Below are 16,346 nucleotides of genomic sequence, written 5' to 3'. Positions count from 1 at the left end.
TGCATTTCGTCTTCTTTATGCTTATAGTGATTAATTCTAATAGTTCGTTCGCCGAAAGTTTGCGATAATTAACCACAATACAGATTTAAATCTAAGCCCCGATTTCAAAAAGTCTAGTTAATTAGGTAGGTAGTCACGTGGTACAGTGACATCACATGCGCCCTTCGGATTGTGAAAGTACTACGAGATATTATTAAAAACTCAACTTTTAGGGGCCTAATTTATCTACCATGGGCAACATTTAAATCGATGTTGACAAATTTCCCGAGTTTTATACGTTTTCACCACCAGTGCACACATATAATGATGTAAATACCCAAATATAGCGATCGAGTAAATAAGCGTGTATGAAATCGGCAATGTTGTGAGTAAATAATGTTAATATGGGTCGCTGTCTACAAACTGTTTGGTGATGTTATTCCTTTATACATCTGTAATTGGCGCTATTTTTCTAAAATAAACAGTGCAATCATTATTTATTTTTGGATTAGACAAATTATGATGCGTTAAATTGTTGACAACTAGGCCCTATGCCAAGCTATTGTCACGAGTGCATTTCGGAAAGAAAGAAAAAGACAACACACACACAAATCAATGAAAATAATCAAATTTAAAGTGGTAATCACATTATTTTATTTTGATAAAGCAATCTTATTACTATTTTTGAATTGTGATCTGCACGTCTTTAGGAATTATAAAGTGGGAGCATGACGTTATACTGACGCACTCAAGATGTTATACAAGTTCAATAAGGAAATAATTTTATAATTCAATTTAAAGTTAGGATATACAATACAGTGTATTCTATTATTTGTATAATTAAAAGTTCAATTATTTTGTATCTTTTTGTATTTTTTTTTTGTAAATTTACCAGTTGGTAGAAGTTACATTGTATTGTCGATATATGCACACATTACAAGGTGAAGGTCAGTTGATCCGAGTGTGTATTGAATTTGAAGAGCAAACCAGACTGTATGCTATAGGCCTACCAGTGCTTATAGCTTCGATATATCCATTTTCTCGCAGTTTATCAGGGTCTCTGTCCAAGCGGTTTTTGAAAAGGTGACTGGGAGTGTTTTTTAAGGTAAAGTTCTTGCTCCAATAAAAAAATTATCCACGTCTTTTTTCTCGTACCTTCCTTCGAAAAATTCAAAAATACTGACAGTCTAAATCCTTTCTACTGACAACTAGTACACCGGAGCACGGCACAAAACATCTTAATGTATTATTATTTACAAGCCGTTAACGTGATAATTGGGTTTTTTGTCGATTAAATCTAAATCTGTTTATGAAATGGCTAATAGATGTTTTCAAACCCGAGGGCGCATATGACGTCACACACAATGGCGCGTAAACTAGCGAAAGAAAATATGCATATCGCAAGATATGAATTTCATCGCTTTCAAGCTCGAAAACTATGCAAAATATTTCATTTAAAACACATTTAAGGCAATTCCCCATACCACATCTTAAATTAGTATTGAAAAACCTACAGATTTCTATCAAAATTTGCATTTATTTTGTCGAGAATGTATATTGACCAAATTCCCGAAGAAAAATATGTTTAGCAGCCTTTCCCAGAGTACAGCCACTTTTAAAAATAGAACACATCACGTTAAAGCAAGCAGTGTTAATATACATTCATTTTCAGGCACTGTCTCTATTTAAACGATAGAAATATGTTTCTTTCATATGAATTGAAGAAAATGTATTGCATTTGACTGTTTTCAATAATTGTTCATCTACTGAACCAAGCTCTTGGTTTCAAGGTGATGAAAATGCATATATAGTAGTCAAATTTTGACTAATCATAGCCTGCCATATCCAAGAAATTCTGTTTTCAAAAACCTTCAGATTTTTGAAACAATTCAATATGTTTTACCTTTACACTCCAGCAATCAATTGACATAAGAAGTAGATAGGGTATCGGATAATTTGAGAGCCTAATGACCCCCTCTAGGTTAAAATCCTTGAAAAAACGCATATTGGAAAATGGTGTCTAAAATTCTTATCTCTGCAAAGATGTTTCATTCATCATTTACATTAATAAATTACCATTTCAAGAAATATTACAGGATGGTTTTTGAAACGTTAAAGCTTCAAGTAGCAAAATACCACTTTCATTGATTACCGTAAGCTTTAGGGATCGGGGCTTGAAGTTAGAAAAATCCCCACTTTACTATGGAGCTTAGCCTACGTCACATGAACACTGACATGACGTCACAATAGATGAAAAAATAAACTATTATGTCGTCAGATCTAGTTGGAACAAAGTGATGTAGATCAGAATGATTTTTACATTTTTAACGCTCACCCAGAGAATGCTAACCTATGCTCAAGTTACACATTTTGGGAAATTCGAATATTTTAAAACACCCGAATTCTGCATTCCTCACCCCTCTTGGTAATTTTTAGTTCCTGGTAATTTTTTAAAAATACGATACAGCCATGCAATGTGAGTGTTAACGGGACATGTAGTACCGCGTACATTCCGAGACGTTTTAATCAAAACATCAATGGAGGTCATGTCCGGCCAGAAAAGTGTTTTAGATAAAAGAAAAATACATTACAACATCCATGATCCATACTGTAGTACAAGAACACAGACACAGGACACCTAGGCCTAGTCTAGATAGAGCCTAAATATGTGACACATCTATCAGCGTATGTTCTAAATTGAACACCCAGAAATCATTAGACACAACAGAGATATGCACATACATGTATATATGCACATTTATGATGGATTCGGAGGGCCTCGAAAGCGATTTTTGTCGTGTAAATAAATATAAAAATTTTGCAAGGGGGGTTACAATGTCATAGCTTTAGATTATGCATATATTTTATTTAGATCAGGACGACATGCATCGATCATATTTTTTCAGGTGTAAATAAATTATAAGGAAAACATAACAAAAATATGTGACTGTCAGTACATGAAGCACACAAAAATTAGCATCTTGTAGCCTATATAGAAGATTCGATAATTCTACCCGTCATTAATGATCAGAAATCACACAAAAGAAATGGCCTACAGTAGATACATTGAAAGTTGGCAACACGATTTAACATCATAATCTGTAATATTTGCAGAAATCTCACTAAACGACTTTGTCATAACGCAATGTGTGAGCAGAGTTGTATATAACTATAGGCCTAAGCATTTTCTCCCCCGAGCGTTGTTTTGTATAGAACCGGCTTGTTTGTATTATTGTGATTCGTTTGTTGTTGTTTTGTTGTTTTGTTTTTTTTAATTCTAAATTTATGTTGTTTGCTTTCAAACAATCAGTCCTAATATGGGCTACAAAATTTACCAAAATGTCATCGGGTTCGTTGCATGAATGTGTCAGAACGTTCGTGACTCGTAAATAACGTTTCTAACGTTATTTGACGTGGTATGGGGAATTACCTTAAAGTAGTTTTAGACATAAAAAGAATTAATTTTGCTGAAAAAATGAAAAAGTTTAGAAACATGCATTGTGTCCTTTAAGTTATTTCAGTTTGACCTGCTTAATTTAATGTACATAATAAGAGTGGTTAAACTATGAGGTGTTACAAATGAAATAGCATTACTGTGTCTAGCGAGTAGATATCTAGTTGATGCAAATCGCGAGTTATCAAGTGCCGGGTAGAAAATGAAAATCGTCTCAGTGTCCGATAATAGACGCATTTTGACTAGCGAATTTCATTGTCCTACTTTACAAAAGACACATGAGTTACATAATTCAAGATACCTCTGACTGTTACCCTTGCTTTCCTTATATGTCATGTGCAGTAAAGATCATTTATCAGACACAAATGTGAAAGGGATAAGAATCGGAGGAATTTCGGCCCTCATGAAAATTTTAGTCTGAAATTTTCCTGAAACATTTCTGAAATTTTCCTGAAACATTCCAGAATTGTCTATCTGAATCAAGTCTGAAACAAAAGTCTGAAACATGCCTGTAATTGGAACATTCCAGGCATGTTTCAGACTTGGTGTTTCAGCCAATTGCGAGTGATGTTTCAGCCAAAATTTCAGCAATGTTTCATACAGTTTTCAAACTGTTAGTAAGCAATGTTTCAGAAATATTCAGCAATTATTCAGTGCCGTTTCAGCAATTATTCAGCACTGTTTCAGAAATTATTCAGCACTGTTTCAGCAAATATTAAGTACTGTTTCAGCAATTATTCAGCACTGTTTCAGCAATTATTCAGTGCTGTTTCAGCAAATATTAAGTACTGTTTCAGCAATTATTCAGTGCTGTTTCAGCAAATATTCAGTGCCGTTTCAGCAATTATTCAGTGCCGTTTCAGCAATAATACCCCACCTATTCAGCAATGTTACAGCACTTATTCAGCAAGGATATACTAGCTTTTCATCCTGCAATATACTTTAAAAAATAATCGAGACAAATATATTTCAATTTTTATTTTTCATTCAAAATATCAAAGTCTTAAATTGTCTTTTTCAGGCACTACCTTTTTTTATAATTTAAATTTCCATTTACTGTTTACTTGGTATTACATCCTACCGGGTCTTCCCACCTCTCTGATTAGAAATAGCTAGCTGTTGTAGGCCTTATAGTCCACTATGAGGTAATCATTCTGATTGTCATATAGATCTATGGGCCTTGTCTGTATCCAACGAATTTTTAGGATAATCCACTTCTTAATTTGCTTGAATCCATCTGAAATTATACTAGCATACATGTACATTGTAAACTTAACAATGTGTTTAATCTTATAAATAATGATCGAAGTTCATATAAATTCATGATCTTAATTAATTCAACATGGAATGATTCAAATTTATGTGATCGAAAGTTCTGATTTTTACATAGTACAGGCACTTAATAGGACTATTAGGTTAACATTAACACAAAAATTCATACCTCGAACTGCTAACAAAATGGCGTCGAAGATTCAGGCCAGGGAAACCAAGATCTGGAGGTTTTCATGCTTATGCATTCTCCCGCAAGGTATTTACTAAAATCTTTTCTTGGATCCTTTATACAGGAGAGTGGAATCGCATTAAATTTATCTTCACCCACTCATACAACGATGGCGTTATGATTTCAAGACATGGCTGTTGATCAAACGAATTTTTTCCCGCGTGCAATACTTCCGTCTGCGATGAATATTAAACTGGTACCCTTATCGACTTCGCCTATTTCGTATGTAGGTAGCATCAATCAGCGGGGAACCAGTTTACAAATATTTAAAAAAAATATTGTCAAAAGTATTATAGCTCTTAAAATAAAGGATATATTCCAATATTTCTCCTATAATTTTTTTTATCGATTTTTTTAATACTTTGTAATTGATTGACAACTTCCGTCAACATCGGATGAAAACACAGAAGATGGAGGCCGGAGGGGCAGTGCAGTGAGAAGATTCTGCCTTACTTAACATGTAAGTTTCAAAACCAAAATAGTATAGGCTTAAATTATGATTGAAAATGACAGTCATATAAATAAATGGCACTTGGTTTCAATTTTGAAGTAGAGGTGACTGACTAATGAAAGTCGCCGATTTTTTTAAATTTATTTTTTTACACTTACGATTTTTGTTAGGCCTAGGACACCCATGTTTTCTTATGTAACAGTGTGTAAAGATTTCAAGCTAAATGCACAAATGAATTTCACTGCCCACAGTTATAACAAGTAGGGATTACACACGTAATTGTAAAACGACAAAGTTATGACGACCCGAATTTTCTCAACACAATTTCACAATCTCTTGCTAGTGCCATTCTTCCATACTTTCACAACGTCTCGTAGGTTGAAAAATTCAGAAAATGCTTAATGCAGTTTTGTATTTGATTCCAATTGCAAAAATATACTATGGTAAAGCAGTTTAAGTATATCTATGACACAAAATGCTCTTGAATTCATACATTGAAATATTACGTCATTAGAACTGAATTACGATTATAAATCAAATATACAGCATGAGTAATACAGCAATAGATACTCAAGAATTTGCTTGAAATGTAGGACTGTGTGATTGTATTGTTATGGAGCCTCTAATTAATATATTCATATATTGTTATTGTATTTTTTCAGTAAGTCATTCTTAGGAGAACTTCTTAGTAGATAATAAGCAGGCTGACTCTTTATAAATTGGGAAGAGGAAGGAGTCGGAACTGAACATTCTGGAGGGAGTGGCTTGTGCTGAGTTTTATTTTTTAAGGAAACTTCCATTCAACATGTTCAACAACAGAAAATCTGTGAATTAACCCACTGTAGAGTGCCAAAATCTGTTGCAACAGAATAGTTGCAGATTAATCTAATAGATCTGCCTGTGATGACCATGATTGGAACTATATCTTGTTTAGTAAATGGACTTAAATAATGATCAACTCCAAAAAGTACCAAAAACTGTTTCAACAGAATTGCTACAGTAGTGACCCTCATGAAAATTTTAGTCTGAAATTTTCCTGAAACATTTCTGAAATTTTCCTGAAACATTTCAGAATTGTCTATCTGAATCAAGTCTGAAACAAAAGTCTGAAACATGCCTGTAATTGGAACATTCCAGGCATGTTTCAGACTTGGTGTTTCAGCCAATTGCGAGTGATGTTTCAGCCAAAATTTCAGCAATGTTTCATACAGTTTTCAAACTATAAGTAAGCAAGGTTTCAGAAATATTCAGCAATTATTCAGTGCCGTTTCAGCAATTATTCAGCACTGTTTCAGAAATTATTCAGCACTGTTTCAGAAATTATTCAGCACTGTTTCAGCAAATATTAAGTACTGTTTCAGCAATTATTCAGCACTGTTTCAGCAATTATTCAGTGCTGTTTCAGCAAATATTAAGTACTGTTTCAGCAATTATTCAGTGCTGTTTCAGCAAATATTCAGTGCCGTTTCAGCAATAATACCCCACCTATTCAGCAATGTTACAGCACTTATTCAGCAAGGATATGCTAGCTTTTCATCCTGCAATATACTTTAAAAAATAATCGAGACAAATATATTTCAATTTTTATTTTTCATTCAAAATATCAAGTCTTAAATTGTCTTTTTCAGGCACTACCTTTTTTATAATTTAAATTTCCATTTACTGTTTACTTGGTATTACATCCTACCGGGTCTTCCCACCTCTCTGATTAGAAATAGCTAGCTGTTGTAGGCCTTATAGTCCACTATGAGGTAATCATTCTGATTGTCATATAGATCTTGTCTGTATCCAACGAATTTTTAGGATAATCCACTTCTTAATTTGCTTGAATCCATCTGAAATTATACTAGCATACATGTACATTGTAAACTTAACAATGTGTTTAATCTTATAAATAATGATCGAAGTTCATATAAATTCATGATCTTAATTAATTCAACATGGAATGCTTCAAATTTATGTGATCGAAAGTTCTGATTTTTACATAGTACAGGCACTTAATTAATAGGACTATTAGGTTAACATTAACACAAAAATTCATACCTCGAACTGCTAACAAAATGGCGTCGAAGATTCAGGCCAGGGAAACCAAGATCTGGAGGTTTTCATGCTTATGCATTCTCCCTCAAGGTATTTACTAAAATCTTTTCTTGGATCCTTTATACAGGAGAGTGGAATCGCATTAAATTCATCTTCACCCACTCATACAACGATGGCGTTATGATTTCAATACATGGCTGTTGATCAAACGAAATTTTTCCCGCGTGCAATACTTCCGTCTGCGATGAATATTAAACTGGTACCCTTATCGACCTCGCCTATTTCGTATGTAGGTAGCATCGATCAGCGGGGAACCAGTTTACAAATATTTAAAAAAAAATATTGTCAAAAGTATTATAGCTCTTAAAATAAAGGATATATTCCAATATTTCTCCTATAAATTTTTTTTATCGATTTTTTTAATACTTTGTAATTGATTGACAACTTCCGTCAACATCAGAAGAAAACACAGAAGATGGAGGCCGGAGGGGCAGTGCAGTGAGAAGATTCTGCCTTACTTAACATGTAAGTTTCAAAACCAAAATAATATAGGCTTAAATTATGATTGAAAATGACAGTCATATAAATAAATGGCACTTGGTTTCAATTTTGAAGTAGAGGTGACTGTCTAATGAAAGTCGCCGATTTTTTTTGATTTATTTTTTTAAAGTTACGATTTTTGTTAGACCTAGGACACCCATGTTTTCTTATGTAACAGTGTGTAAAGATTTCAAGCTAAATGCACAATTGAATTTCACTGCCCACAGTTATAACAAGTAGGGATTACACACGTTGTAATTCTAAAACGACAAAGTTACGACGACCCGAATTTTCTCAACACAATTTCGCAATCTCTTGCTAGTGCCATTCTTCCATACTTTCACAACGTCTCGTAGGTTGAAAAATTCAAAAAATGCTTAATGCAGTTTTGTATTTGATTCCAATTGCAAAAATATACTATGGTAAAGCAGTTTAAGTATATCTATGACACAAAATGCTCTTGAATTCATACATTGAAATATTACGTCATTAGACCTGAATTACGATTATAAATCAAATATACAGCATGAGTAATACAGCAATAGATACTCAAGAATTTGCTTGAAATGTAGGACTGTGTGATTGTATTGTTATGGAGCCTCTAATTAATATATTCATATATTGTTATTATATTTTTTCAGTAAGTCATTCTTAGGAGAACTTCTTAGTAGATAATAAGCAGGCTGACTCTTTATAAATTGGGAAGAGGAAGGAGTCGGAACTGTACATTCTGGAGGGAGTGGCTTGTGCTGAGTTTTATTTTTTAAGGAAACTTCCATTCAACATGTTCAACAACAGAAAATTTGTGAATTAACCCACTGTAGAGTGCCAAAATCTGTTGCAACAGAATTATAGTTGCAGATTAATCTAATAGATCTGCCTGTGATGACCATGATTGGAACTATATCTTGTTTAGTAAATGGACTTAAATAATGATCAACTCCAAAAAGTACCAAAAACTGTTACAACAGAATTGCTACAGTATAGATGCCTGTGATGACCATGATGATCGAGACTAATATTTTTGATGAAGTGTTAAAGTGTATACACAGACACAAACATGGGCATAGTTAATTTGTTTTGTATTATATAATGTCCATTATGGGTTGATTTCATTGTCATGTCATATATTATGATTATAGTTTAAATAATTTATCTCCAAGGAATTTGTCTTTTCTCAGCATGATAAGTTGTCGCAATATTGATGAGTTTCAGACAGTTTCAGCAATTTGAATGTTTCAGATGGAACTCAGCAATTTTAATTGATGTTTCAGACTGTCTCAGCAACTTGTCTGAATGTTTCAGTAATTAAGAAATGTTTCAGCAATGCTCAAGGTGTTTCAGCATATGTACTGAAACATTTTCAGCATTGATTCAGCAAGAAACATTTCAGTAAGCAATGTTTCAGTAATTAAGAAATGTTTCAGCAATGCTCAAGGTGTTTCAGCATATATGCTGAAACATGTTCAGCATTGATTCAGCAAGAAAAATTTCAGTAAGCAACGTTTCAGATTTGTTTCAGATATCTTTCAGCAAATTTTCAGCAAAATATTTTCATGAGGGGATGACCATGATCGAGACTAATATATTTTTGATGAAGTGTTAAAGTGTATACACAGACACAAACATGGGCATAGTTAATTTGTTTTGTATTATATAATTTCCATTATGGGTTGATTTCATTGTCATGTCATATATTATGATTATAGTTTAAATAATTTATCTCCAAGGAATTTGTCTTTTCTCAGAATGATAAGTTGTCGCAATATTGCAGAGTTTCAGACAGTTTCAGCAATTTGAATGTTTCAGATGGAACTCAGCAATTTTAATGATGTTTCAGACTGTCTCAGCAACTTGTCTGAATGTTTCAGTAATTAAGAAATGTTTCAGCAATGCTCAAGGTGTTTCAGCATATGTACTGAAACATGTTCAGCATTGATTCAGCAAGAAACATTTCAGTAAGCAATGTTTCAGTAATTAAGAAATGTTTCAGCAATGCTCAAGGTGTTTCAGCATATATGCTGAAACATGTTCAGCATTGATTCAGCAAGAAAAATTTCAGTAAGCAATGTTTCAGATTTGTTTCAGATATCTTTCAGCAAATTTTCAGCAAAATATTTTCATGAGGGTAGATATCTAGTTGATGCAAATCGCGAGTTATCAAGTGCCGGGTAGAAAATGAAAATCGTCTCAGTGTCCGATAATAGACGCATTTTGACTAGCGAATTTCATTGTCCTACTTTACAAAAGACACATGAGTTACATAATTCAAGATACCTCTGACTGTTACCCTTGCTTTCCTTATATGTCATGTGCAGTAAAGATCATTCATCAGACACAAATGTGAAAGGGATAAGAATCGGAGGAATTTCGGATTATCAGTGATCATGACTGACATGTCAGATTTCTCTCCCTTTTGGAAGACATACGTGGTGAATTGTGTCACTTGTGGACACTCACACCTTGATGTGTCCGTATGATTTTGACCTTGACCCCCTTTCAAGGTCAACCCCAAACCTTGCTGATAAATGTTTGACCTTGACACACTTCTCAAGGTCATTGAAGATTGACAATCCCATTGCAGTGTTCCAGGTCTTTAAAGTTAAAGAAGTTTATTCGCTATATACAAACATACATACATAAATACCAAGGATAACCTATGAAAGCTCAAAAGCTTATTTCCAAGGGGGTCCATAGATACACGGATGTTTGCGTTAGGGGGTCATTTATGTGGGAGGAAACCCATGTGTCCAAGCGGGCGACCGCCATACCCTCTCACATACAACCACTGCCAATCACAGGGATCAAACGCAGCGGTGAGAAATGAGAGCGATACATCTGCGCTACCTGGACACCCTTTCAGTGATAACATTTAATATGTATGATATCTCCGACTTTCAGAGACAATCACTTTGTTTAAGGGTCTGTGGATTTCTGAGATTCATCTCTAACAGAAATAGGGTTTTGATGTGAATTCGCCAGCCAGCTCTGAGAATATCATGTGACTACTCCTTGGAGTTCAAGTAACAGAACAGTAACAGAAAACATCATTTTTCAGCCCTTTTAATTTGCCCCCCTGGGCCTATACAAAAGTTCCGAAACCTTATTGAACATTTATAGGACACTACCAATCATTTTCCAAAAGATGATTTGGCTATACTGCATAATTTGTAAAAGGAGTTCTGGGAACCAGGGTTTGTTTCAGAAAAAAATGTTTTTCTACTCCCATTTGGGCCCCAGGGTGAAAATGAAAATTCTAAAACCCTAAATATAAATGCACATCCATAGGACACCACCAGTTACCTTCCAAAACAACATTTGCATAAAATGTTAGAGGAGTTCTGGGAACCAGGGTGGGTTTTTTTGCAGAAAAAGTGTGTTTTTTGACTCCCATTTGGGACCCAGGGTGAAAATGAAAATTCCGAAACCTTATTGCATATTTACAGGACACCACCAATCATCTTCTAAAAGGTCGATTGGTTACTATTTAAGATGAAGGTGGAGTTTAAGGATAAAGGAAGTGTGACTGACGGACGGAACAGGGTAACAACAATATATACCCGAACTTTCTTTAGAAAGTGCGAGTATAATCAGGAAAACTTGCTCTTTAACCCAACATATCAAAGGCAGAGACAATGTTATAGCAGAGTGTTATGGATATGTTTTGTCATTTTGTTGTTGCTTTAATTTATGTACATTGTATATTTATGCCCCCCCCCCCCCCCCCCCCCCCCCCCCTCCAAAGAAGAGGGGCATATATTGCTTTGCACCTGTTGGTCGGTAGACCACATGTTGTCCGCTCAATATCTTGAGAACCATTGACTTGATCATAATGATATTTCATATGTGGGTTGGTTATGAGTAGAAGAGGACCCCTATTGTTTTTCAGGTCAAGGGTCAAACTGGAAATAGGAATATTCTGACCACTCAATGTCTAGAGAATCTTTTGCTTGACAGACATCAAACTTGGTACACTGGTACATCATCAGGAGAAGATGATATCTATTGATTTTGAGGTCACGCAGTCAAAGGTCAAGGGTCGAACTGGACATAGGAATATACTGTCCGCTCAATATCTTGAGAACCCTTTGTTTGACAGACATCAAACTTGGTACACAGGTACATCTTCAGGAGAAGATGACCCCTATTGATTTTCAGATCACATGGTCGAGGGTCAAACTGGACATTGGAATATACTGTCTGCTCAATATCTTGAGAACCCTTTGCTTGACAGACATCAAACTTGGTACACTGGTACATCATCAGGAGAAGATGACACCTATTGATTTTGAGGTCGCATGGTCAAGGGTCGAACTGGACATAGGAATATACTGTCCGCTCAATATCTTGAGAACCCTTTGCTTGACAGACATCAAACTTGGTACACGAATACAACATCAAGAGAAGATGACACCTATTGATTTTGAGGTCACGTAGTCAAAGGTCAAGGGTCAAATTGGACATAGGAATATACTGTCCGTTCAATATCTTGACAACCCTTTGCTTGACAGACATCAAACTTGGTACACTGGTACATCATCAAGAGAAGATGACATCTATTGATTTTGAGGTCACGTAGTCAAAGGTCAAGGGTCGAACTGGACATGGGAATTTTCTGTCCGCTCAATATCTTGAGAACCCTTTGTTTGACAGACATCAACTTGGTACACTGGTACATCTTCAGGAGAAGATGACTCCTATTGATTTTCAGATCACATGGTCGAGGGTCAAACTGGACATTGGAATATACTGTCTGCTCAATATCTTGAGAACCCTTTGCTTGACAGACATCAAACTTGGTACACTGGTACATCTTCAGGAGTTGATTACCACTATTGATATTTAGGTCACATGGTCAATCCGTAACTCTTGACATAGGAAGATATTGTCTGCTCAATATTTTGAATTGATGATACTACTCTCAATTAAATGATGTGTGTGTACAACCCTTTTCAATTTTGCACCATGGGGGGCATATGTGTTTTACAAACATCTCTTGTTTGAATTTATGATTGATTGATTGTATCTTGCTTAACGTCCTCGCTCGAGAATTTTTCACTCATATGGAGACATCACCAAGACCAGTGAAGGGCTTCAAATTTAGGCCTATGCTCGGCGCTTACGGCCATTGAACAGTTAGGGTTCTTTAACGTGCCACACCTACTGTGACACGGGTCATCAGTTTTTAAGGTCATCTCCGAGGACCCGTGACATTCACACCTGATGCCGAGCATTTGGCGATGGAACTGTCACTACCTGTTTGAACGACTTAGGTCTATCGCGGCCGGGATTCGAACCCCAGCCTTCCGTATGCGGGGCGAACGCTCTAACATCTCGGCCACCGCGGCAGTGATAATACTATCAATTAAGTGATGTGTGTGTGTAACCCTTTTCAATTTTGCACCAATTGGGGGCATAAGTGTTTTACAAACATCTCTTGTTGAGTTTTCATTGTCATTCAAATTTTTTAAGGGGGAAGGTGTTGTGTACTATTTCCTTGACACCTGATTGTTCTAGACCTCATGTTTGTGGGTTTTTTTTATATAATTTATTTTTTTTTTTTCACAAATATTAACCTAAGACAGAAGAACAGATATGTTTCAACGACTTTCACACACTTTCATAGTATCACATATTATCTGAGTTTCAAATAAGAGGCATATGGGCCACAACACCCATATGATTGACCCTGATCTTGAAGCAGCATCAGAAGATTTTAAAAAGATTTTTACCCTCTTCATTTTCACTGGACCCATATCATAACACCATCCTTAAGTCCCACAGGGTCATGACTTCAAATTTAAATGTACACAACTCCATTGGCCTTGTTGTGAAAAAGGAGACCATTAACAATTTCCCCCTATATTCATATATCGTGAATATTATTCAAGAAAATTTATCAATTATTCATGATCATGTCGCAGGGGTAAAAAAACAAATTGCAAAGATTATTGGAATTATTGTTCTATCTATACAACAATTGCAAGGTTGAAAAATGTATTACGTATCAGAATAACTTAGAAATACAAAAATTTGAAAATACCTGGCATGTATGGAAAACACTTTTTGACAACATAAAAAAATTATAATTTTGCTATTTCAAGCAATATTTTCCCCGACTTTTGAAACTACTTTTATTTATTCATTATGGCCCCCTTCATTGGTTTGCACCTGTCAGTCGGTAGACCAAATGTTGTCCGCTCAATATCTTGAGAACCATTCACTTGATCGTAATGATATTTCAAATGTGGGTTGGTTATGAAAAGAAGAGAACCCCTATTGTTTTTCAGGTCAAAAGGTTAAAGGTCAAGGGTCAATCTACTCTGGACATAAGAATATACTGTCCGCTCCATATCTTGAGAACCCTTTGCTTGACAGACATGAAACTTGGTACACTGGTACATCTTAAGGAGAAGATGACCCCTATTGAATTTGAGGTCACATGGTCAAAGGTCAAGGGTCAAACTGAACATAGGAATATACTGTCTGCTCAATATCTTGAGAACCCTTTACTTGACAGACATCAAACTTGGTACACTGGTACATCTTCAGGAGAAGATGATATCTATTGATTTTGAGGTCACATGGTCAAAGGTCAAGGGTCAAACTGGACATAGGAATATACTGTCCGTTCAATATCTTGAGAACCCTTTGCTTGACAGACATCAAACTTGGTACGCTGGTATATCTTCAGGAGAAGATGACCCCTATTGATTTTTAGGTCACATGGTCAATCCACTCTTGACATAGGAAGATATTGTCTGCTCAATATTTTGAATTGATAATACTACTCTCAATCAAATGATGTGTGTGTACAACCCTTTTCAATTTTGCACCATGTGTTTTACAAATATCTCTTGTTTTGTGTTGTAACAGTTATCATTTTTTCTTCTTCTACAATTATATTAAAAATGTAAGCACTTTCAGGTGACAATTAAAACTTGTGAATTTCTTTTCAGATATCTGGATCAATGCAGACATTAACTACAATTTCAGTAGTTGGAATACCAGGCACTGGTGTCAGTTGTGACTCGCATGAGTTTGATTTACAAGCAAATGCAACAGTGGACATAGACTCACCAACCTATGCAGAATTGTCTGGAAAATCAAATGTTTACTTCCAGATCACATTCACAAGCTTATCATCATATTCAACAGATATTAGATTCGGACCATTTGATTTTGAAGGTAATAATTACATATGTGCTTTGTAAAGAAGTAGGTACAGTTTCTACAGTCATCTGGCCCAAAATATTGATGATTTCACTTGGAGCTCAAATCCTGGCATTCAATTAAGGAATAGTTTAGCAAACCCAAAATTCACTCAGTTTGATCAGCAAAATGATTTGTGTCATATGACGAGAGCTTGAAGTTGGCATAAAATTGCAAAAATGCCATTTTCAATGGAAATATCCACAAATTCAGGTGGTTTTCCTTTTAGAAAACATACAGCGCATGCGTCGAGCAAATTCATATTGAAGCATGTTTTTCATCTCAAAATAATACACAATATATATCATTTTCATTTTGCTCGACAAATGCGCACATCTTTTCCTGAGCAATAACTTGTATGACATTTGACAGTTTTCAGGCTTATTTTGAGAAAAAGGCGGGAAATGTCTTATTCATGATGTCATAATGCTATCCATTTAGGACTATCATTCTGATTTTGTTGACATAGTATACCTGGCATTTATTTTACTTTCTTAAAACACTGGTTAAGGTTAATTCCAGACACATTTTATAGAGAGAAATTTTTTGGGCCTTTTTATGTATATAACCGTACCTTGTTCTTATGCTGGTTGCTATTTTTGACTGAAGTATCAAACTGAGAAATTCCTTAAAGGAAGTGAACATGAAAATGTGACAAAGGGTTTAAATTTGTCATTTTGATGTATATAATGAATTCTGAAAATCATTAAGATGTAGCTTTCTTTAGTAGGGAGATATTTCATAAAGATTAACTAATCTTTTCAATCCTTGGGAGCTGCCATATTGAAAAAATTATTACCTCCCTGCTGGGTTATCTCTTAGCATCCCCTAGAGGGCAGCACTGATGCTGATGTCAGTAGGACACATTGTGTGATTTTGGCACATTGTAAGCATCAACGTTAAAATGTCATCAGCAGAAAGTGAATTAAATATGGGATATCAGTTTGAACCTGATGTTACAGAGGAAGAAATTGTTTCTCAGAATAATTCTTCTTTATCAGCAATTGATTTTAATGAGAGAGGAATTATGTATACATTCTTTGTTGTCATGAGTTTAAACATTTTGTGTCAGATTATATGGATATACATATAAAGTGCAGTTCTCTACACCCATATTTTGACATGGGGTGTCTAAGTCCTGTTATAATTGATACAGCTTACATTTATCC

General features: G+C 35.0%; 1 protein-coding gene and 3 long non-coding RNA genes across 4 annotated transcripts in view; 2 read left to right on the top strand and 2 right to left on the bottom strand.

Moving 5' to 3' along the window:
- The window catches only part of LOC130051172 (uncharacterized), a 96,647-nt gene extending 80,958 nt beyond the window's left edge, over window positions 1–15,689 (top strand). The window contains exon 5 of the mRNA XM_056152536.1: window positions 14,925–15,689. Coding sequence (XP_056008511.1) covers window positions 14,925–15,179 — 255 coding nt within the window. The 3' untranslated portion in view covers window positions 15,180–15,689. The remainder of the gene's footprint in view (window positions 1–14,924) is intronic.
- LOC130051173 (uncharacterized) lies at window positions 4,397–4,981 on the bottom strand. The gene is made up of 2 exons (XR_008799541.1): window positions 4,875–4,981; window positions 4,397–4,670 (listed from the first exon to the last, which is right to left on the bottom strand). It is a non-coding gene; the product is annotated as an uncharacterized LOC130051173 (long non-coding RNA).
- On the bottom strand, window positions 6,957–7,567 carry LOC125664718 (uncharacterized). Its single transcript, XR_007366050.1, has 2 exons — window positions 7,429–7,567; window positions 6,957–7,220 (listed from the first exon to the last, which is right to left on the bottom strand). It is a non-coding gene; the product is annotated as an uncharacterized LOC125664718 (long non-coding RNA).
- Window positions 7,848–9,127, top strand: LOC125664690 (uncharacterized). The gene is made up of 2 exons (XR_007366017.2): window positions 7,848–7,950; window positions 8,607–9,127. It is a non-coding gene; the product is annotated as an uncharacterized LOC125664690 (long non-coding RNA).
- Window positions 15,690–16,346: the final 657 nt, after the last annotated feature.

The sequence above is a fragment of the Ostrea edulis genome, unplaced genomic scaffold (genome assembly GCF_947568905.1).
Source record: "Ostrea edulis unplaced genomic scaffold, xbOstEdul1.1 scaffold_62, whole genome shotgun sequence".
In the NCBI taxonomy this organism is placed as follows: domain Eukaryota; kingdom Metazoa; phylum Mollusca; class Bivalvia; order Ostreida; family Ostreidae; genus Ostrea; species Ostrea edulis.
Note: the sequence above shows the minus strand (reverse complement) of the source record. Positions and strands in the feature narration are given on the sequence as shown.